At 59.6% G+C, this 20,966-nt stretch overlaps 1 protein-coding gene across 1 annotated transcript; it reads left to right on the top strand.

Moving 5' to 3' along the window:
• Nucleotides 1-13,270: 13,270 nt before the first annotated feature.
• Nucleotides 13,271-20,742, top strand: SAMD10 (sterile alpha motif domain containing 10; the record flags this gene model as incomplete). The annotated part of the gene is given in 7 exon segments (XM_084271708.1): nt 13,271-13,309; nt 13,312-13,332; nt 13,335-13,422; nt 15,790-15,974; nt 18,332-18,500; nt 19,620-19,760; nt 20,678-20,742. Coding segments are annotated over 7 exon segments (708 nt in total).
• Nucleotides 20,743-20,966: the final 224 nt, after the last annotated feature.

The following is a 20,966-nucleotide window of genomic DNA, read 5'->3' as shown; positions in this document are numbered from 1 at the left end:
ACTGTCCTGACACAGCCCAGGATGCCCTTGGCCTCTGCTGCTGGTCTCACTGTCCTGACACAGCCCAGGATGCCCTTGGCCTCTGCTGCTGCTCACACTGTCCTGACACAGCCCAGGATGCCCTTGGCCTCTGCTGCTGGTCTCACTGTCCTGACACAGCCCAGGATGCCCTTGGCCTCTTGGCCACCCGGGCACGCTGCCGGCTCGTGTCCAGCCGCTGTCAGCCAACACCCCCAGGTCCTTCTCCCCCAGGCAGCTCTCCAGCTCTGCCCCAGCCTGCAGCACTGCACAGGGTTGTTGTGTCCCATGAGCAGGACTCTGCTCTTGGCCGTGTTGAACCTCATCCCATCGGTCTCAGTCCATGGATCCAGCCTGTTCAGCCTCCCTGTTTCCACCCCTGCAGCCTGGCGCTCCCTTACCCAGCCCCTACCCACGTGAACACACACAGCTGCACACCCATCATCACACGTGTGAACACACCGGCACTGGGTGGCTGTGCGTGGGATGCCCTGGGGTGCAACATGGGACACCCTGGGGTGCAACAGCCCCCACACCTCCCGTTTCCCTCCTCAGGAAGCAGGTAAAACCCGCACCGATCAGCCCCACACCCAGCAAAAAAGCCCACACAGGCCCTGAGCCAGCGGATCTGCTTGCTGATTAATTACAAACTGGATCCCTCTCCTCCTGCATTTGCAATTAGCAGAGCAGATGGTGTCCCATTCATCGAGAGCCAGCGGTGCCTCAGCCTGATGGGGCTTTGCCTGCAGCGGGGTCTGCTGCAGCCAAGGATGATGAGGACTGTGGGGCTGGGGGTGATGGGTGGGGGTGACAGGGATGCTGCAGCTGTGCTGTCACGGCACTTAAAATTTATGGTGATTATTATTATAATTATTAGGAAACAAGGAGCTGCTGAGATGGCTTGGAACAGCCCTGGGAGGTGGGCATCTCTGCTTTGGAGACCCCATATGTATTTAGCAACCCCCAGTTGGATGGGGGTAAAACATGGGCAGAAGGAACTGGGAGAACCCCAGCTGGACCTGGAGCTGGGTGAAGCCCCCAGCACTGCTCACCCTCGTTCCTCTCCCGCCTTCACTTGCAAAGCCACAATGCATGAGCCTTGGGTCCCCCCACTCCTCTCTGCTTCCCACCCACTAACCATTTCCAGGACAAATTATCTCTGGGAGCACGAGCTGGGTTTTGTGCTCATCACTTCCCAGCCTGGGGGGCTTTCACCCCCAGCTTTGCTGCATGGCAGCAGCAGGGACAGAGAGCTGAGGCATCCTGTGGGGATGGGGGGCACAGGTCCAACCCCTTGGGGTGCTGGGATCTGTCCCCTCAGGCTGCTGGTATCCAGCTCCTCTGCCTGTCCCATCCATCCTCCCAGAAGACCCCAGGATGTCTGTGAGGCCCCTGCCTCAGTTTCCCCATCCAGCAGCACCAGGAACATTTCTCCCATGTCAGGATTAACTAGCTGCCTCTCAGCAAAGTCTCCCAGCACCCTGGAGATCCGTGCCTGGCTGTGAGGGAGAACCAAAGCATCCTCATCCCTTGGGAGACGCTCAGGGTCACGGATCACAAGGGCAGAGTGGAAGGAGAGGGTTGTGAAGGGCTGGGGGCCAGTCTGAGGACTGTTCCCACCAGCAGCACCCCCGCAGCACCCAGTCCTGCCTACCAGTGCTGGTCCCTGCCAGGTTTCTGTGCTCCAAACCTCAGAGCAGAAGCCAGCTGTGGGAAGACAAACAGTCCCACTCTGCATGCTGATGGCAACCCAGCCCCCAGCCACTTCCCATCAATCTATTTTTGGGTTTTGCTGGAGGAAAAAAAAAAAAAAAAAGAGGAAAAAATCACTTTTGCCAAACAGTTGGGGTGATGAAGGGGAGGAGGGAGGGATGGAGGCTGCAGCATCCCAGCTCTCATGGCCGAGCACCCTGGAGCAAGGGCAAAGCCCATGGAAGTATCACCAGTGCCAGGGAGGGGTGCTGGACCCCCCAAAACACCCAACCCAGCAGGGGCTGCCCCAAACAACTGCTCCCCATTGCAGGAAATCCTGGCATCCCTGGCTTTGCCATGCAGCTGGGGACCAGTTCCCTGCCAGGGCAGGATTTGGCCCTGGGAGAGAGAAGCCTGTCAGCCCTCTCCAGCTTGTGTGGCTTTTATGGTGGGGCTAATAAAAGACATTGCTGTGCCAGCAAGCCTGCCCTCCTCTCTACAGCCCCAGCCACGTTCTGCTGCATCCCTGCTCTATAGAGCATCCCACGCCAGTGACCACCAGCTGAAACCCAGAGGGTCCTCACAGGGGGGCAGGTAAATCCCTGTCCCTGCCAGGGGGTGGGGGCAAAAGGGTAGGGGGTGAAGAGAACCTGTCCTCCCACCCGGCAGCAGGCTCCAGGAACCTGCTCAGCCAGTGGGGAGAAGCTGCAGGAGGGATGGGGAGAGAGGGAAGTGCCGGCTCGTTCGTTTTGGGGGTATTTCCTGAAAAACAGAGCTGAGCTGAGGGATGGTGGCTGGGTGACCCCAGCACAGGGCTGTTGTTAGGGCTGTAAATCCTCTCTCTTTACACAAGGCCAGCCCAAATCCAGGCTTTCTGTAGGTGGGGAGGTTTCCCCTCTCCCATGGCTGGCTGGTGTTCACAGCACACACACGCTCCAAGGAAGGAGAAAACACAGAATAATTTATAGGCTGAGTAAAATCAATTGTAAATGGTTTCTAATCATCTCCCTGCATGGACCTGGGGTTTGTTATGTTCTGCTGAGCACAGGGGAGAGCCAGCAGCCGGGCACTGGCTGCACATCCCGTGCACTGGAGGCACTGGGAGCTCTGGTTTGATCTTCCAACAGTGCTGGAGCAAGGCAGGGATGAGTGGTTGAGGATCCAGCCCTTGAGCATCCCCACCAGCCTGGCTCTTGCTCTTTGAGCACCCCCATGGGTTTCTCCTGGGGTTTCCCTTTGCTACCCCAGCCCTGACACCAGGCTGCTGCAGGGATGTGGCCGAAAGCCCCGCGGGGTTATTAATTAGCAGTCACTCTAATTAATGTAATGAAGGCAGCCGAGGGGACGGTTGGGTGGGAAGCCAGGGGGGTGAGGAGAAAGCCCTGAGCTTCTCCTCAAGCCACAGCAAAGGGGGGGTGGGCATCAAGCAAGAGGTGGCTTGTTCCCACGGTGGGAAGGAGCAGGGCCATCCGCAGAGTGTGTGCTGCTGGCATCACCCTGCCCAACAAAAACACCTTGAAACGGGGTGAGAAACGGAGAGGAGATGCTTCCCCCCTGGTGCAACAAAACCTGAAGGGGCAGAGGTGCCATGGCACCGGTTAAACACACAGACACCACCCACACAGACCTGCTGCTGGCTCTGCGAGTCAGCACAGAGCATCTTAACTCCTCAGCAGCGCTTGTGTGGATTGGGAATGAAACCCTGGGGCCACCAGCGGCAGCTGCTGCTGGGTGCTGCTCTCTCCTGTCCCCCTGCTCCTGGTTTGGGACTTCCCGAGCTGCGGAGGGTGAGGGTGGGCAGGGGATGCTGCGCACCGCGGTGTTGACACACGCGTAACCACTCCCAGAGGCTTGGAAGGGAAAAATCATCCCTGGGATGGGAGTGGGAGGCCGAGCTCACGGACTGCAGATCACGCTGGGGGCCGGTGGCTCGGGATCCATCCCAAAGCCCGGCGAGGAGCCGCCCAGCCCCCGGCCGGGGTGCTGCGGAGGGGTCGCCACAGCACGAAGCCGCCTCTGTGTCCCCGGGGCAGAGCGCAGGCGGCGGCTGCTTCTCCCAGGACAAGAGGAAAACAAACCCCAGGGCTCTCCTGAGGCTGGAGATTCATCGTTAAACATCACACAGCGCGGTAAGAACGCGGCTGCAGGGCTGGCTCGGCACTGGGGTTTATTTCCCAGCACTGCTCCCCAGTGCCTGCTGAACTCCTGCCTGGAAGCCTGGAGGCAGCATCACCTCTGTGTGCCCCAGGGCCATGCATGGGGACAGGGCACCCCAGGGGTACCCGGGGGTACTGGGGGTACCCAGAGCAGCACAGGCTCCTCGCCTGAGCCCTGGGAGGTAACAGGGTCTGAATTTGGCCACCCCAGCCCTGGGTACATTGGCACCTGCAGCCAGTACTCTGCTTGCTGGGTGGAGGTGCCGCTGCTTTGTGCTCTGGAATGGGATGGTTCCTTGGATTCCAGACCTGGAAGTGGGGAAAAAAAGCTAAGTCAGGGGCTGGGTTTTAATCCCTGTCTGCTCAGCTACTAAATTAACACTTTTGGAGCCTGTTCTCACTTGATTATCACCCCGTGCCGTGAAATCCTCTGAAGACAGGATGTCCTACTTAGCGAAATCAACTCCACATTAGGTAAATATACTTCCTGAAATTTTAATTAGTCCCATGCAAGGATGCAGAGGGGCCCTGAGGATGCGTCTGCAGCACCTGCTCCCCTCCACACCCCGAGCTGAGCACCAGCACACCGCAGGGAGCTTCACTGGAGCCAGCGGTGGGCAGGTGCTGAGCTCCCACTGCAGCTGCGAGGGAGAGAGGTGCCTTTGAACGGCTCCCCTGAAGCCACCTTAGATCCCAGAGACAATTAGCAGAGGCTGCTAAAGGATCTTCAAGATGGAGCTCACACCCTTAGCGATCCAGAGGGAGCAGAGCTGGCGTCAGCTGGAGGTTTGCTGGGAGTAATCCCCAGGTGGGAGAAGGCTCAGGCGTGCAGGTTGCTTGCCAGCAGCATGCTGCTGATGCTACTGGGCTGGCCCTCATTAAAATCACCTTTTAGTCCAGAGTTGTCTTGAGGCAAGAGCTTTTGGAGCTGGACTGTTTCCCAAAGTGCCTGGAGATTTGGGCAGCTGGATGTGGTGGGTGCAGAGGGTTCCTGTGCCAAGGGCTCGTGGTCCTGCCTACCAGCCTGCTGGTCCTGGGCCATCTCCAATGGATCCATCACCAGTGAATCTGCCCAAGCCCCTCCTGCCTCTGGTCTCTGTTGCCCCAGAGCAGCACGCTCAGGTTTGTGGGGTTTTCACTAGTTTCTGCTGTTCAAGGCATTGTGAGCTCCGACTGTGGGCAGGGTGAGGAGTGAAGGTGAAGGTGATGGTGAAGGTAAAGGTGAAGGCCTGCTAAGCATTCTCCAAAGCTCCAGGGCTCCCAGTTATTTCCCAGTTCTGTTGTTTCCCATTGCTTCTGCTCCCCCCATCTGCTCCCCTCAACATCCTAAAAACAGGTGTCACTTTGCCCATTCCCCTGACCCAGGCTGACTAAATGAAGGGCGTCACGCTGCAACCGCCTGATCCCTCCCACAAGAGGGTGGTGACACTTGAGGGGCACCAGCCAACCCATCCTCACCCCAGGAGCAGCTCTCCCTGCATCCCAAGGGATGCGACCGAAGGTGGCAGCAGAACGCGGAGCAGCGGGATGCGCGGGCAGCTTTTAGCTCAGCATTCCCTGTCCATGGAATCCCTGACTTTGCAGCCTGGCCGGGTGTGCAACCAGCTCCCAGATCCCACACCAAGCACGCAGTGGCAATCAGAGCACAGCAAATCGATTCGAGCCCATCAGTACCTTGCAACGTAAATAATAAATCGGATTCCATCGGCAGCTGAATCCAGTTAGTGAGCCCTGAAATCGGGCTCAGAGCAAACAGAGAGCTCCGGGCTGCTGTAATCACAGGGGCTGGAAGGGCCCTCCAGAGCTCATGGGGTCCAACCCCCTGCCAAAGCAGCTCCCCAGCTCATATTGCACAGGGCGGCGTCCAGACGGGGCTGGAATCTCTCCAGAGATGGAGACTCCACACCCCCTGGGCAGCCTGTCCCAGGGCTCCCTCACCCTCCCTGGGGTAAAGTTCTTCCTCTGCTCTAACTTGCAGCCATTGCCCCTTGTGCTGACTCACCCCCATGGAAGTGCTTAAAAAAGGGGGAGATGAGGTACTCAGGGATCTGGTTTAGCACAGGATGGGATTGGTTGGGCTTGATGATCTTAAAGGTCTTTTCCAACCTTGTGATTCTGTGACTGAAATACAGTGGGACCAGCTAAACCTCCCCACCTCATAAAGCATCCAACAGCAAAGAGCAGCTTCTTAAAAATATATATGTTTTTAAAATTTTATTTTCTTACTGGAAAGAATTAAAATCTTGTTTTAACTTCTTCACTCTTCACTTTTCACTCTTCATTCTTGCTGTGAATGGGTTCTGAAGGTGGGAAACGTGCATCACGCTGCCTCACCATGCCCTGGCTGATGCTGGCATCGTGTGTGTCTTCTCATTGGATTAAGTTGCAAATTCACAATTTCCTTTTGGGAAACAATATTAAAAAAAAAACCCCAACCCTCTGTGCTGAGAGGAAGGAGGCAATGCAGGCTGTGCTCTCAAATAATTACAGGCTGCCTGGAAAACAGCCGTGACATGCCCAAATCCAATTAGAAATGCAGCTGCATAAACCTCCAAAGGAAAGAGCTGCCCTGCTCTGAAGCCACCTTCATGTCCCAAGGAGCAGAAAACAGGGAGTGATGCCTCGGATGTCCTCTGCTAGTAAATCTCATCCTTGGGAAGGTGCAGGTCTCACGCTGTGGGCAGAGGCTGCCCTGCACAGCCAGGGATGGAAGGAGACCGCAGGCACCACCCAGGCTTTGTAACCTGGAGCTGCGGTGTCACCTGAAGCCACCCCCATCCCCCAGCCACGGGCTTTGGGGCTGTATTATCAGCGTGACAATAGATTCTTTTCAGGGAGAGAGATTTTCAGAGCACTAAGTATTTCCCAGCCCAGTCAGCTGAGCACCATCCATCACCCTGCGCCAGGCAGAAGGCTGCAGGCTCGAAGCTGTTTCTGACTCTGTCTCCCTGCAAGTGCCTTAACAAACCCATTTTAAACCCTTGGCACAAAAATTCGGGGAGGGAAGGGGGGGTGTTGGGATACCCCCTCCATGGCATTTGGTTTGCAAGCATCAGTCCCTAGACTGTGGGGCTTGCAGAGAGGAGGGGGGTCCCCGACATCCCGCTGCATCCACAGCCCCCAGCCCAGCGTTTGGATGCCAGGGAGGCTTTGAGAAGGCAAAGGTGACACCCCAAAAGGGATGGGACATCCCAAGGCCACCAACAGCCACCTGCCCCACCACCAATAGCTGGTGCCATTCCTCCCCCATCACTGGGTGCTCCCTTTTCCTGCTGACGAGCCGTTTTCATTAACGAGCAGACAAGCAAAGCAACAGAGAAATTAGCCACTCTTCTCCTCAGACAAATGACTTCCGTCTGAAGGCTTTTTATCTTCCCCCTCTCATCCTTGCAGGGCTGCAGCGGGAGGAAAGCTGATGGTTAATTACTTCCTTTATTCCCTGACAAACGAACGTGCTGAATCATCCCATCCTTGCACCCTCTCTGGAGGCTGGTGCAGGGGAGGGACAGGGCTCACGGTGACATTGGTGCTCTCCCAGCCCAAAGCCATTTGCATGTGGAGGGAAACCTGAATGTCCAGAGGTCTCTGGAGCCCGTGTCACCAGCTTATCCCCTTCCCAGTGTGGGGGGAAGAAGGGAGCCTGAGGTGCTTTGAGCTTCCCCAGCAATATTCTGGGTTTGGGTTCAGTGCACAGGCTTTTCCCCCTCTGTTGTTTAACTCCTGTTTAACTGCAGAAAACCCTTGATCAAACATTAACAGACCCAAACCCACACCAAAACCCAAGGCAGAGATGTTCTGCCACAGGAGGGATTGAGTCCCTAACCCAAGAGTGATGCTGGGTGCTGTAACAGCCAAAGCTGGCTGGGGCACAGAGCAGGTGTGGTGATGCTTGGGACCACATCATCTCCCCAGCCCTCCCTGGGCAGCCCCAAGGGTTGGGATCTTCGGTGATGCTTGGGACCACATCATCTCCCCAGCCCTCCCTGGGCAGCCCCAAGGGTTGGGATCTTCCTGAAAACCCTTTGGAATCACAGACAGCTGAGTGGTCCAGGCTTCCCCCACCGCAGCATCACCAAGCATGGGCAGGGCGGTAGGTTGGCACTGGACCTGCTTGTGGGTGACAATGATGAAGCAGCACTGGATGTTTCAGAGCACACAGAACCTTTCCTGGATCGGTGCAATTACCACCAGAAAAATGAAGGCAAGCAGAGGCTGGGAACAGCACAGCACTTATTTTTAATAACAGCTTGGCGTAATCTGCACACATTTCTCAAGCTACATTAGCCTTTTCCTGCCAAGCCCTGTCTTTAACCATATTTCTCTTGGAAGATTTCTGCCATGGCTTGAAAGCTCCACGTGTAGACAGAGATTGAGGGAGAACTGGGAATTTCAGACTAATGGAAAATAGGTTCTTTCTTTATTTGCTGCCTGCAATGAGCAGTATTGCCCTGACTGCTCTCTTGCAGAGGTAAGAGGAGAAATCATAGAATCACAGAATCCCAGGGGTTGGAAGGGACCCCCAGAGCTCATGGGGTCCAACCTCCTGCCAAAGCAGCTCCCCAGCTCATATTGCACAGGGCGGCGTCCAGACGGGGCTGGAATCTCTCCAGAGATGGAGACTCCACACCCCCTGGGCAGCCTGTCCCAGGGCTCCCTCACCCTCCCTGGGGAAAAGTTCTTCCTCTGCTCTAACTTGCAGCCATTGCCCCTTGTCCTGTCCCCACAGACACTGACAAGGGGCTGCCCATTTCCCCCTGCATCCCATCCTTCAGATACTGATAAACATTAATAAGGTCCCCCCTGAGTCTTCTTCTCTCCAGGCTGAACAGCCCCAGCTCCCTCAGCCTTTCCTCACAGGGGAGATGCTCCAGGCCCTTCAGCATCTCTGTCCCCCCTCTGGACTCTCTCCAGGAGATCCCTGGCTGTTTGATCCCAGGGAGCCCAGAACTGGACACAACACTACAGGTGGAGCCTGAGCAGGGCAGAGCAGAGGGGGAGGAATGCTAACACCAGGGCTGAGGGGAGGGGGGATTGTCATTGTAGGTTCTTTGCAGGCTGCACACACGGTTTGTGGCCTGATGTCCTCACATGGCTTGTTCACTGAGAGCAGCAGCCCCAGCTGGCTGGTGGCACCGAGCTGAGCCTGGCTGGGGACTCCAGCCCCATCCACAGCATCTCCTGTGTGAGCATTTGGGAAGCTTCTATCAGTTTGGAGAGCTGAGATTCATTTTTCCAGGTGCCACACACACACACAGAGCTGTGCAGCGTGGATCTGAGTGGGATTGACCCTGTAGCTGTACTAGCACAGCAAACAGCCACACAGCCCAGCACGAAGCACGGGCACTACCAACCGTGGCATGTTTACAGCCCTGGCTGGCAGCAGATGATCAGCTCATGATGTGCCTAAAGCTGCCACTCAGAGGGGAGCGTGGCTTTGGAAGCAGCATCCCACAAGCTGGAGTATTCCCCATCCTGAAACAAGGGTGAGGGTGCTGCCCGGTGCTGCCGTGGGTCTGTGGTGGGGAGCGCTCTGTGGAGTGAAGCATTGTGGCACAGGGACCCACCTGTCCCCATCCTGGGCACCTGGTGGTGTCCCCATCCCTGTCCCACCCCAGCCCAGCCAGACCCCTGGCACCTCTGCGGCTCCGTGGGCTGGCAGTGACAGTCCCTGGCTGGGGCTCCGGTGCGATGGCTGCGGGAATCTGCCTCCAAAAATACTCCTGGGGTGCCACCCCGGGGGAGTGATGGGTGCTGGCAGCAAGGTTTGCTGGGTGCCCACTCAGGCTGCGGCCACCCACCAGAGCCCGTGTGGTACTCACAGGGATGAGCATCCCCCTTCACCCGCCCCGCTGGCACCCACCGGGGAGCTGCAGGGCAGGGGTGGGGGCAGAGGGAACACCCAGGCGCTGCTTTCTGCTCTGTCACCACCAAAACCAGGAGCAAAACTGCATGGACGGTGCCCGCCGGACCCTGGTGTCCCCCCGACCCTGGTGTCCCCCGGACCTGTCTCCAGGGTGGGTGGGGGGGGAGCGGGGATCGGGGGGGATACCCCCGGTGCCCTCCGCGCAGGGATCCAGGCGGACGATGCCCGAGCATCCTCGGGGAAGGGGCGAGGGAGGCGGGCGGCAGCTCGGGGGGCAGCACGGAGCGGGCTGGCGGCGGCGCGGCGCGGCGGGCGGAGCGCCCGGGGGTGGCGGAGCGCGGCACCGCCCCCGGCGCGGGCACCGGGGCGGGGCGGGCCGGGAGCTTCCCGGTGCCGGCGGCGGCGCTGGGGGGCGCGGGGCTCCGTCCCCGCCTGAGCGCGGCCCCGCTGCGCGGAGGATGAGCTGCGGCCAGCCCAAGGACATGGAAGGTACCGGGGCAGGGGCGGGGGTGGGCTCAGGTGCGCGGCGGGATGCGCCTTCCCCAGCCCCGAACACGGCGGGCACAGCCCCGGGGGGGATGCCCCCTCCATCCCGGCCGTCTGCCCGCCCTCCACCCCCTCCTCGGTGCTGTCCCCTTCGTCCTGGGGGCTGCCCCTCCTTACATCTCCCGGTGCTGCCCCCTCCATCCCGGGAGGCTGCCCCCCATCCTCTCCCCGGCGCTGCCCCCTCCATCCCAGGGTACGTCCTCCAGCCTGGGTGTCTGCCCTCCATGCCCAGGTCTGCCTCTCCACACCCCCCTCTTTGCTGCCCTCAGCATCCCAGGCACGGTCTGTCCCTGTCTCCTATCCCCAGAATTAAGGGATGCTAGTGAAATGGGCTGGGAAATTTGGCTGGAGCGAGGGGGTGTGGGTGTGAGGGCAGGGCAGGCCTGGGGGTGCTGGAGCAGGGCAGGACCCCTGGGAAGAGCATGACAAGGTGGAAGGGGGCTTGCTGCAGTCAGGGGTGTCCATGCCTGTGGGCTCCCACCCCTGCCTTCTCCCGGGAGAGCCTCCTCTGCCCAGAACCACCCCGAGGTCCTGCCTGCTGCCTTCACCCCACAGTCTCTTGGCTGCCCAACCTAAAAGAGATCCCCTGTCCTGGCGTTCTCAGGGACCACCTGGCAGTATCTACAGGGGCTCAGGGGCACTGACACCCCCAAAGACACACAGTCACCCCCAGTGTCTGTGCCCCTGGGCACCCCTGTTGCAGCACTGCCTGCCCCTCCATGCAAGAAGGCAGGACCCACGCAGGGTCCCCTGGTGTGCACCCCGGGCACTGTTGCACAGGGAGGACAGAGAGGGCATCTGCCTTTTGTTCCTTCCCTCCTCCTTCCTCGGGAGGCACCAGCAGTGAGCAGCCACCAGCCTGAGCTCCGTCCCTGCTCGAAGCTCCAGTCTCACCTCCACAAGGAGAGAATTCAGAGGGAAACACTGTCTGCCATGCTCATCACAGCCAGGGCCCGGGCCAAGTACCCCCAGGGGAACCTGCAGAGGCTTGAGGGGTGTCAGTCCTGTCTGAATGTGGTCTTGTCCTCCTCGGGGCCAGCAGGTCTTAGGGAGTGGCTCAGGGCAGGGTCTGGTCCATAAGGACATGCTGTGGGTACAGCTTTGAAGATTACATTGAAGAGCATCGCTGTCTCCTCAGTGTGGGTGCCAGGGGACTCTGCATCAGCTCTTCCCTGCACCAGGGTGAAGCCATGTGGAAGGCACAGAGGTCACCAGGGCAATGGCAGTGCCAGCCAGGGCAGGGTGAGTCCCTCACAAAGCTGCTCAGTGAGCAGAGCGGATTCCCCGTCCTGGGAGTCCCTGGAGAGCTCTGGTCTTGTCCACACTTCACCTGCCTGGAGAAACAGAAGAGGGATGACCAGCTCCCTGCGAGGCCCCCTCTGACTGCCGGCAGATCTCTCGCCCCATTTGGTGCTCAATGTCTCTTCCCTCACAGGCACCAGGAGCTGGGCAAACTGACAAAGGGGTTTCATTCGCTGTGAAGCTGGTTCCAGGCTTCTCCCAGGGATCACCCCTAACCCCAGGACGCAGGGCTGACCCCAAGAAGCCCAGCTGCCCCCCAGGGCAGCTCCCCAGCAGCAAGACAGGTGTCTCTGGGACATCCACGCGTTCGACAGTGACAAAGACGCAGGGAGATGTCACGCTGGGAAGGGGTGGGCAGAGGAGGGAGCTGGATGCAGTCAGTGCATTGCCTGTCCAGGCATTAAACTCCCCTCTCCGTGCCCCTGCCTGCTCCTCCTGCAGCTTGGCTGCCTCCTGCTGCATCCCCTGGGGCAGGTGCTGGGTACCCACGGGTGAGCAGTGCCCACAGAGGGTATCTCGAAGCTGTCTTGCTGGTAGTGAGCAGCCCGTGCCTGGCAGGACCAGCCTGGGGATGCTTTCACTGGTGTGTGCTGCCACATCCTGCCCCGAGGTGCTGGTCCCCAGGAGGTTTTCAGTCTCTCTCTCCCAAGCAGTGACTGCTGCTGCTCTGAGTCTCTCTGGTGCTCACGTTTCACCAGCCATAAAAGTGTCTGGAGAGGCAAAGGCTGGGAGAGGCAGCGTGCCAGGCAAGGGCAGGGAGTGGCATCTGTCCCTGCCGCTGCTGCAGACCCTGTCCCAGCATTCCGGGCAGGTGGCCACTGGTCCCCCTGGTGTGACCCAGCCCCTGGCTTCCCCCTCTGCTTGTCCTGTGTTACTGGAGAGATGCCCAAAGTGGATCAAAGAGACGCTGAGGGAAAATGAGCTGGTGTCAGTTCTCCAGACCGTGGGCAGGCGGTGGAGTGTCCATCCCACAGGGACCACAGAGCAGCTCGTGGGGACCCAGAAAGATGGGGACACAATGTCCATGTGAGGATCAGAGCCGAGCTCTCCCCTGTCAGCTCCAGCTTGGGCTCAGCTGGCCCAAAGGCTCCCACAGCCCCATTTCAAGGTGCCGTTCCCCACGCTCAGCACAGCGTCTGTTCACCAACCCTCACTGCCAGCTGCAGGCACCCCCTTTCTCCCCAGACCCCAACCATTGTTGTAGCCACAAGAGCTTTGTCTGGGTGCAGGAGCAGCCCCTGCTGAGCCCTGCAGCCCCTGCCTGGGAAGGATGCTCACCACCACATTGCCTCATTTCTTGTCCTCCTGCATCCCAAACACCCCAAGTCACCGGTGACCCCAGTGCTGCCACGCACAGGCTTGCTACAGCTCCACTCAGCCCCAGGGTGCTTGGATGCTTGGCAGGGCTGGTGTCCCCCACCGCAGCCCCCCAGGCTTCCCATCTATCCTAGTGCCAGCTGGCCCTGCCGTGGGATTAGGCTGGAGCACGCAGAGAAAACACGGAGCATCTCTCCGGATCAAACGCCCACAGGGCAGCAGGGAGGGGGTGTAATTCACCCCCCCGCCCCCCCCCCATCCCCGTGCGAGCCTGGCTGGGGGCTGCCTGGCGCTGGAGCCGGGGCGAGCGTGCAGCCACCATTTACTGGCAGTGGGAGAGAGGCAGCCGGGGGAGTCAGTCAGGTGTGGACGAGGTATGAGGCGAGGCAGGGATGGAGCCGTGCTCGTGACAGCCCCGGTGCTGCCGAGCGCTCACGCACATCCCTCCTCCCGCCAGGATGCAGCAGGGCCGGCCGTCCCTCTGCTGCGTCTCCACCATCCGCAGCTCGCAGGGTGCACCCGAGCCAGGTGAGGGGGGCTTCGGGGCATGGCTGGGGGGGAGAGGGGTCTTCAAGGCACGGCTGGGGGTGCTGCAGGGACGGCAGGGTGAGGGGGAGATGCTGCATGTGCATCCCCAGCCGGCGGGCACAGCCTCCGGCTCGGCAGGGAGATGCGCGGAGGGGATGGAGGGCGGAGGGGATGGAGAGCTCCCCCTTACCCCCAGCCATGCTGAGTGCCGCCGGGTGATGGGGAAGTTGGGACCCAAGGTCTGGGCTGGAGGAGCTGCTGGGGGAGCTGCCGGAGGCTCCGGGCTCCTGCCTTTCCTCTCGGCTTGTTTTCCCTTTCCCCTTCCACCCCTCTCTCCCCTCTGCTCTCGCTCCGGCTCTCTCACCTCCAGCCGTGTTTGCTGGAGGAGCAGGGATGCCCGCGTCCTGCTGCTGGCCCCAGATGCCCCATAGCCCCTATGACACAGGTCCTGATGATGGCCAAAGCCCCGGACCCCGCGGCTCCCTGTGAGCCTTCCTGCAACACAGCCAAAGGACACGCCTCTGGCATCGGCCCCTCCAGACCTGCCGGGTCCACATCTGCCCCAAGGAGACAGTTTTCAGCTCGGGGGTCGCCCAGCGTGGCCGTGGCAGGGCTGGGTGCTCAGGGTGCTGGGGGCAGGGCTGCTGGGGGCACCTCAGGCATCCTTGGCCAGGGGAAATACAACCTGCTGCAGTCTGCACCCGCTGGGTCCGGGTGTGGGGAGTCATCAGGGACACCCCCAGCAGAGACTGCCTCTGCCTTTCCTCCACACCGAGCTTCCCCATGGATCCCCCTTCAGTCTGTTTTCCATGAAATCACTTCCCCAGCTGTCAGCTGGGTCCCCTGCCTCAGTTTCCCTGTGGCGATGCTTGGCACTGGGTGCGTTTCAGGGAGAAGGCAGTGTTATGTGGTCTGGACAGCCTGGGACACATGGACACGTCAACAACTGTTTCCTGCTCCGTTTTCACTTCTTTCCATCGGTTTGTCTCCCCTTGCATGAAGGTGTGCCCAAGAGGTCTCTGCAACCTCTCCCCTCTTTAACCCCACCAGTGATGGAAATGAGCTGCAGCAGGTTTTCTCCAGCCCTTCTGCTCTCCTGGGGTGGGGGGATGACCCCAGAGGTGGATCTTCTTTGGGTGCTGCTGTGCTTTCAGTGGTGGTTCATGACTTGCCTGGCTTGCTGTGGTAGGAGCTGGGGGATGCTCAGGTCTTTGCTGTGGATCAGTGCTGCTTATGTCAAGCCAGCTGGCTTTTATCCAGATCAGACGAGCATGTGAGACCCTAATACCCATGTGTCCTCCTCCCACAGCAGCTGGGTCCCTTCAGCCTCCACCAAAGGAGAGCTTTGCATCCTCATCGCAACCTGATTCCCTCCAGCTTCTTAAAATGCAAGGGGTGAGGGACAAAACCCACTCCTCATGGGCAAATGGCTCTTCAAGGGCCATCGTAGAGGGGCTGGTGGGTCTGGCCATGGCTTGGGTGTGCAGTCTGTGTGTGTCCCCAAGCTGCCACGGTCTGTGCTGAGTGGGGGTGACTAACCTGCATCCCCTTCTGCATCGGGCTGGGGTTGATCTGCTTCCCATCCCACAGCGGTTTAGTCATCCTGGTCCATGGAGAGCCGCCCTTCCCCTCTGCCCCCTCCCCGGGTCTCGCCCCGCAGAGCGGTGCCGACAGGAGGGAGGTGACAGCCAAGCCAGGAGCATCGGCTGCGGGTCCCCGCGGGTGTCACAACAGGCATCCCGCATGCAGCCTGTGTGTGGGCAAACATCCTGACAGCTCCTGGCGACACCTGGGGCTGAGGGAAGGGAAGGGAAGGGAAGGGAAGGGAAGGGAAGGGAAGGGAAGGGAAGGGAAGGGAAGGGAAGGGAAGGGAAGGGAAGGGAAGGGAAGGGAAGGGAAGGGAAGGGAAGGGAAGGGAAGGGAAGGGAAGGGAAGGGAAGGGAAGGGAAGGGAAGGGAAGGGAAGGGAAGGGAAGGGAAGGGAAGGGAAGGGAAGGGAAGGGAAGGGAAGGGAAGGGAAGGAAAGGAAAGGAAAGGAAAGGAAAGGAAAGGAAAGGAAAGGAAAGGAAAGGAAAGGAAAGGAAAGGAAAGGAAAGGAAAGGAAAGGAAAGGAAAGGAAAGGAAAGGAAAGGAAAGGAAAGGAAAGGAAAGGAAAGGAAAGGAAAGGAAAGGAAAGGAAAGGAAAGGAAAAGGAAAGGAAAAGGAAAGGAAAGGAAAGGAAAGGAAGGGAAAAGAAGAAGGGTGAGATTTGGTGGGGGGGGGAAGGCTGATTTCGGCCGGACCCATGGGGTAGAAGAGGGATTTTGGAGTGGCTGGGCACGGGGTGGAGGGGCATGGTGGCCGTGTCTCACCCCCCTTCCCTCTGCAGCTGCCGCCGCTCACTTCAGCTTCTGCCGCAGCCTCCTGGAGCACACGGTGTCGGCCGAGAACCTCAGCTACCGCCTGCAGAGGAGCCCGGGCAGCAGCCTCACCTGGCACGACGGCCGGAGCCAGCGGAGCGAAGGCGGCCGGACCGTCAAGCTCCTGCGGCAGCCGGGCACCGAGGGCTCACAGGTACCCACTGGGACCCCCCCAGACCCTGCCCCAGGGCTGCCCGTGGCTCCTTGTCCGTCCCCCCATCAACCCATCAATACCTTGCAAGAGCATCCCTGCTTTCCCTGCAGTATCAATCCTCTAGATCCTAGTTTGCCCTCGTGATTATTGGCCATTTAATGACAGAAATACACATGAATGCAGTAATTCCTCCCCACCAGGCTGGGGGCTGAGCTGGGGTGAGCTCTGTGCAGCACCTCCTCTCCACACCTGGAGCTGGGACTTAAGGCAATTTTGCAGTGAGGGTGTCAGAACGAAATTCCTCATAATCCCTTAAAATCCCTGAGCACTGGGGTATGGGTCTTAGCCAGGTTTGCACCACTGACCTCCAAAAATTCGGACCTTTATTGCATTAATGAGGCTGCAAGATGAAGGTTTCCAGCCGTTTGCTCTCTGCACAGCCATGGGAAGGAGCATCTTCCCGGTGAGCAGCTCCTGGGGCTTCCTACCCCCTTCCTAATGCCCTGGGAGAGGTGTTTGGAGGCAGCCAGGGACCACAAAACCAAGGGAAACCCAACTGCCCCAGGCTTTCAGCCTCCAAAGGGAAGATGCTTTTGCATCTTGAGGGCCTGGAGGGTTTGGCACTGGAGGAGAGCAGGGTCCCACCATCACGCTCACAAAGGTGGCAGACCCTTGTGTGCCCCTGTCTTGTCACCACTGTGCCTCTTGTCCCTGTCACCCCTTCAAGCACCCTGATGGCTCCTTCCCTCTCAGACCTCTGTGAAAAGCAGGGGCACAGCGCTGCCTGCACCACGCTGCCTGCCTGGGCACACACCACACTCCTCAGGCCAGCTGCATTCACCATGGCTCTCCCTCCCCTGCCTCTATGGGGTATGGCAGGGGGAGAAAGGAAGTGTTCCAGGCCAGGTTGGCTGGGGCCCTGGGCATCCTTGTGTAGCTCCAGGCCTGGAGGTTGGTGTCCCTGCCTGTGGCAGGGGGTTGGAGCTCTGTGACCCTTGGGCTCCCTTCCAGCCCAGACCAGTCTGTGACTCTATGATTCTATGAAAGGCTTTAATTTTACTGCAACCAAGGAAAAACACCCAAGAGAAGAGAGGTGATGTGAACTGCTCCTTGCAGCGCCCAGGGAACAGTCTGTCCAACCCCCCTCTCAACTCCCCCCAGCCACCTCCTGTCTCCCCGTGGGAGCAGCCCCTGAGCCCTGCCGCCCGCTCTCCTCAGCACCTATTCACGGCTGAGAGTTTATCAGAGAGACAGCACGGCTCAGCCGGCTGGAAACAGAGCCTGTGAGTCATTACACCTCCCCTTCCCACCCGGGCAGCGCAGGGGCTGGGGGGGGCAGGACGGGGAGGGGGGGGTCCAGGCTGCAGTGGGGGTGATGCACCCGGAGCCGGCAGCGTTTCGGGGATGCTGGGGTGGGTGTGATGGGCGAAGCGCTCGCAGACAGAAGCACGCCCAGGGAAATTGCAGGTTGGTTGTCAGCTCCTCCCTGGTGCCTCAGAGGGTCAGTTGGATAATAGCCGCCTCCTCCCCAGCGCACGCTCTCTGGAGCGCTCAGCCGAGTGTGAAGGAGCCCAGCAGCCCGGCCCAGGCTGCATCCAGGCAGCTCCTGGGCTCAGGCTGCATCCAGGCAGCTCCCAGGATGTGTCCTGGGAGGTGGGCAGCTGCTGGGGGTTCCCCCAAAGGTGAGGGTTTGGTGGGGAACCCAAACTGCCTGCATCGTCTGTCGCATTCTCCATCTGCTTTGGGGATGGACTCCCTGGTTATTCATTTAAAGCCTCCCAACTTTGACTTCTTCCCTCTCACTGGAACGTCCCAGCTGGCACTGGTGGGGTCTCTGGAGGAAGGGGCCTTTGCCAAGCCCACCCAGGTGCTCCCCTGGGCACCAGCCCAGGTGGGCTCTGTGGGCTGAGCATCCATCCCAGATCCCACTGCCCTCTGCTGCCTTCTCTTTGGTAAGCACCCTTCTCTGCCCATTCAGGGGGGCACCGGGGGACCCTGGGCCCTCCCCCAGGATGTCTCCTGAGCTCACACAGTCCTTGGAGATGAGCAGGCAAAGGGGGTTCAGGCTCTTGCCTATAACAGGAGGGTTAGGTGGCTCCTGGGTGTGGGGTCTGGGTAGGGCAGGACCCCCACCTTGGCATCCCCCACTTCCTTCCCTGTCTCCCATCCTGGTTCCTCTGGTGCTGCTATTTCGGGGTGAGCCCAGAGACCCCAGAACATGCAAAGCCAAAGCCTGGCAGCAATCCTGAGCCACCAGCCAGCATCTCCCATCCCTGTGGGCTGACCTCCCAGCCGAGGCGTTTTTCCTCCTCGCAGCCTTGAACCCCACTAACCTCTCCCCCTCCTGCTCCCCACAGGGCCGTGCCTGTGACCACTATGGCATCTACCACACCAGCCCCACGCTGGGCAGCCTGGCCAAGCCAGTGGTGCTCTGGACCCAGCAGGATGTGTGCAAATGGCTGAAAAAGCACTGCCCACATAACTATCTCATCTACGTCGAGGCGTTCTCCCACCACGCCATCACAGGTACAGCAGGCACCCCCACTTAACAGCCAGTACTAATTGCCATTAGCATGTGCTCCAGGGAAACAGCTGTTTGGAGGTTTGGGGTTCAGAAGAAAGATGTACCCCCCCCTCTTTTGTGTCCCTTCTGCCCACAGACATGCAGCCAGGGTGAGGGCTGCCCGGGGCAGGGGGACACCCACCCAGGCTGGGCAGGAGGCATCTGCCAACAGGGGTGAGCTGCAGGGCAGGCTGGAAGTTGTTTAAAAGAAGCATAAATTGCCCAGGGGGGAGATTGTGGTTTATAGGATGAGGCAGAGTCTTCTCCTTGCCTAGATTAACAGGAATATTTTCATAGTTTTTTTTAATTCTGAAGGTTTTAGCAGAAGAAGGAAGATCTCTGCCCAGCCAGAGCCCGTGTTGCAAATGCCTTCATCCAGGTCTGGATACACCTCCCAGCCAAGTCTGTGGAGGAGAGTTACTTACAGGACCTGCTCCCTTCCCTTTTCCCCCTGGAAACACTGACTTTGCCCTCAGAGTACCAGCATCATCCCAGTCCAACTGCAACACGTGCAGGGCAGGGAGAAAGCAGCAGGGAAAGGAGGGCTGGAGCTGCCCGGGAGGGATGCAAAGCCCTAATGCAAGAGCTCAGCCAGCCCTTGCATGGGAAACAAAGGCAGCATTAGCAAATGTGCGCTGGGAAACAAGGACAAAAGATGGTTGTAAATCCTTCAGTTAATAGCCCCCGGACTGGAGGAGAGTGGCTCAGAGCGGCTCTGAGTGGGGACGGTGGCAGCTGCGCTAATGCATTTTGATGGGTACCCCTGTCCCCCCGGGATGGGCAGCCCGCACCGGCCCCTGCGCTGGGAAACGCGCCTCCTGATGCGGGAGGTGGAGCAGAGCAATAGAAAGCTGCTGCCCGTGGGGATGGGTTGTGTGGCTGCCTAAGCCAACTCCATGTCCCCAGGCTGGGGAGCCGGGGCTGCCGGCCAGGGCGCCCCGAGAACGGGGCCACCCTGCGAGGCGTCTCCATCCAGGTGGTGAAAGAGCAGCTTAGGATTCCTTCCTTTGCCCATCCTCCCCTCCTTGTTCCCGGGTGAGGATGGGCTTCCCTGGTGTCCCTGCCTTGTGCCCCGTTTGCAGGCCGGGCGCTGCTGCGGCTCAACGGGGAGAAGCTGCACCGCATGGGCATCGCTCACGAGGCGCAGCGCCAGGAGGTCCTGCAGCAGGTCCTGCAGCTCCAGGTGCGCGAGGAGGTCCGAAACCTGCAGCTGCTCAGCCAAGGTAGGGCTGGCAGGGGAGGCTGAGCCGGGAGAGGGGCGGCCAAGCCGAACCCCGGGGAGGTTGTGCTCCTCCAACCCCGGGCAAGGACAGCGCCGGCTGCGTGGCTGCCAAAGCCGGGGGCACTGGCCTGGCGTGGGGCTGGTGTGATCACAGCCCGTGCCGTGGCTGGGGCGGGGTGTGGAGCACGGGTTGGGGTGCACTCGGATGAGTTGGGGTGCCCAGCGGTGGGGTGTGACGCACGGGTTACGGTGCGCAGGGACAGGCTGCCCTGCACGGGCTGCGGGGCACAGGGACGGGCTGTGGTGACAGGTTGTGGTGCACTGGGATGGGTTGTGGTGCACTGGGATGGACTGAGGTGCACTGGGATGGGTTGTGGTGCACTGGGATGCACAGGGATGGATTGTGATGCCAGGGGATGGATTGTAATACACAGGGATGGACTGTGATACACAGGGATGGGTTGTGGTGCACTGGGATGGATTGAGGTGCACAGGGATGGGTTGTGGTGCACAGGGATGGATTGAGGTGCATTGGTATGGGTTGTGGTGCACTGGGATGGGTTGTGATGCACAGGGATGAGTTGTGGTGCACTGGGATGGATTGAGGTGCACAGGGATGGGTTGTGATGCACTGGGATGGGTTGTGGTGCACTGGGATGTATTGTGATGCCAGGGGATGGGTTGTGATGCCAGGGGATGGATTGTGGTGCATGGGGATGGATTCTGTTGCACGGGGCCTGGCTGAGGTGCACAGTACAAATCCCATTAGTGGCATTTTGCATGGAAGGGACGGGATTCTCTGGGGCTGGCAGTGGGTGAGCTGGAACATGCCACCCTGCAAGCTGTTTATTCCTTCCTCTCCCTCCTTGTTCCAGCCTCTTTTGGAAATGTCTCCTAGCTGATCCGTCTGTTTGGCAGATTGTACCAACACTGTGAACCGAGCACCTCTGGGATGGGCTGTGCACTGCCGATACCAGACCTGAACCACACGCTTGGAACAGGAAGAGACAGCTTCCCAGCCACTCCAGGGCTCCTCTCCTCCTTCTTCTTCTTTCTCTTTCTTCTCTATGAATACATCTCTGGGCAGAGATGGGAGGTTTCCTCCTCCAGCAGACGTGGTTCTTGGCTGGAGGAAAATCAGCAAAGCAGCCACTGCTGGGACAGAAGAACTTTTGCCCACCTGAACCTGACAGTTGATGGGGAAAGA

This window comes from Gallinula chloropus, assembly GCF_964237585.1.
Source record: "Gallinula chloropus genome assembly, chromosome: 16".
Lineage (NCBI taxonomy): Eukaryota > Metazoa > Chordata > Aves > Gruiformes > Rallidae > Gallinula > Gallinula chloropus.
This window is presented reverse-complemented; position numbering and strand designations above follow the sequence as displayed.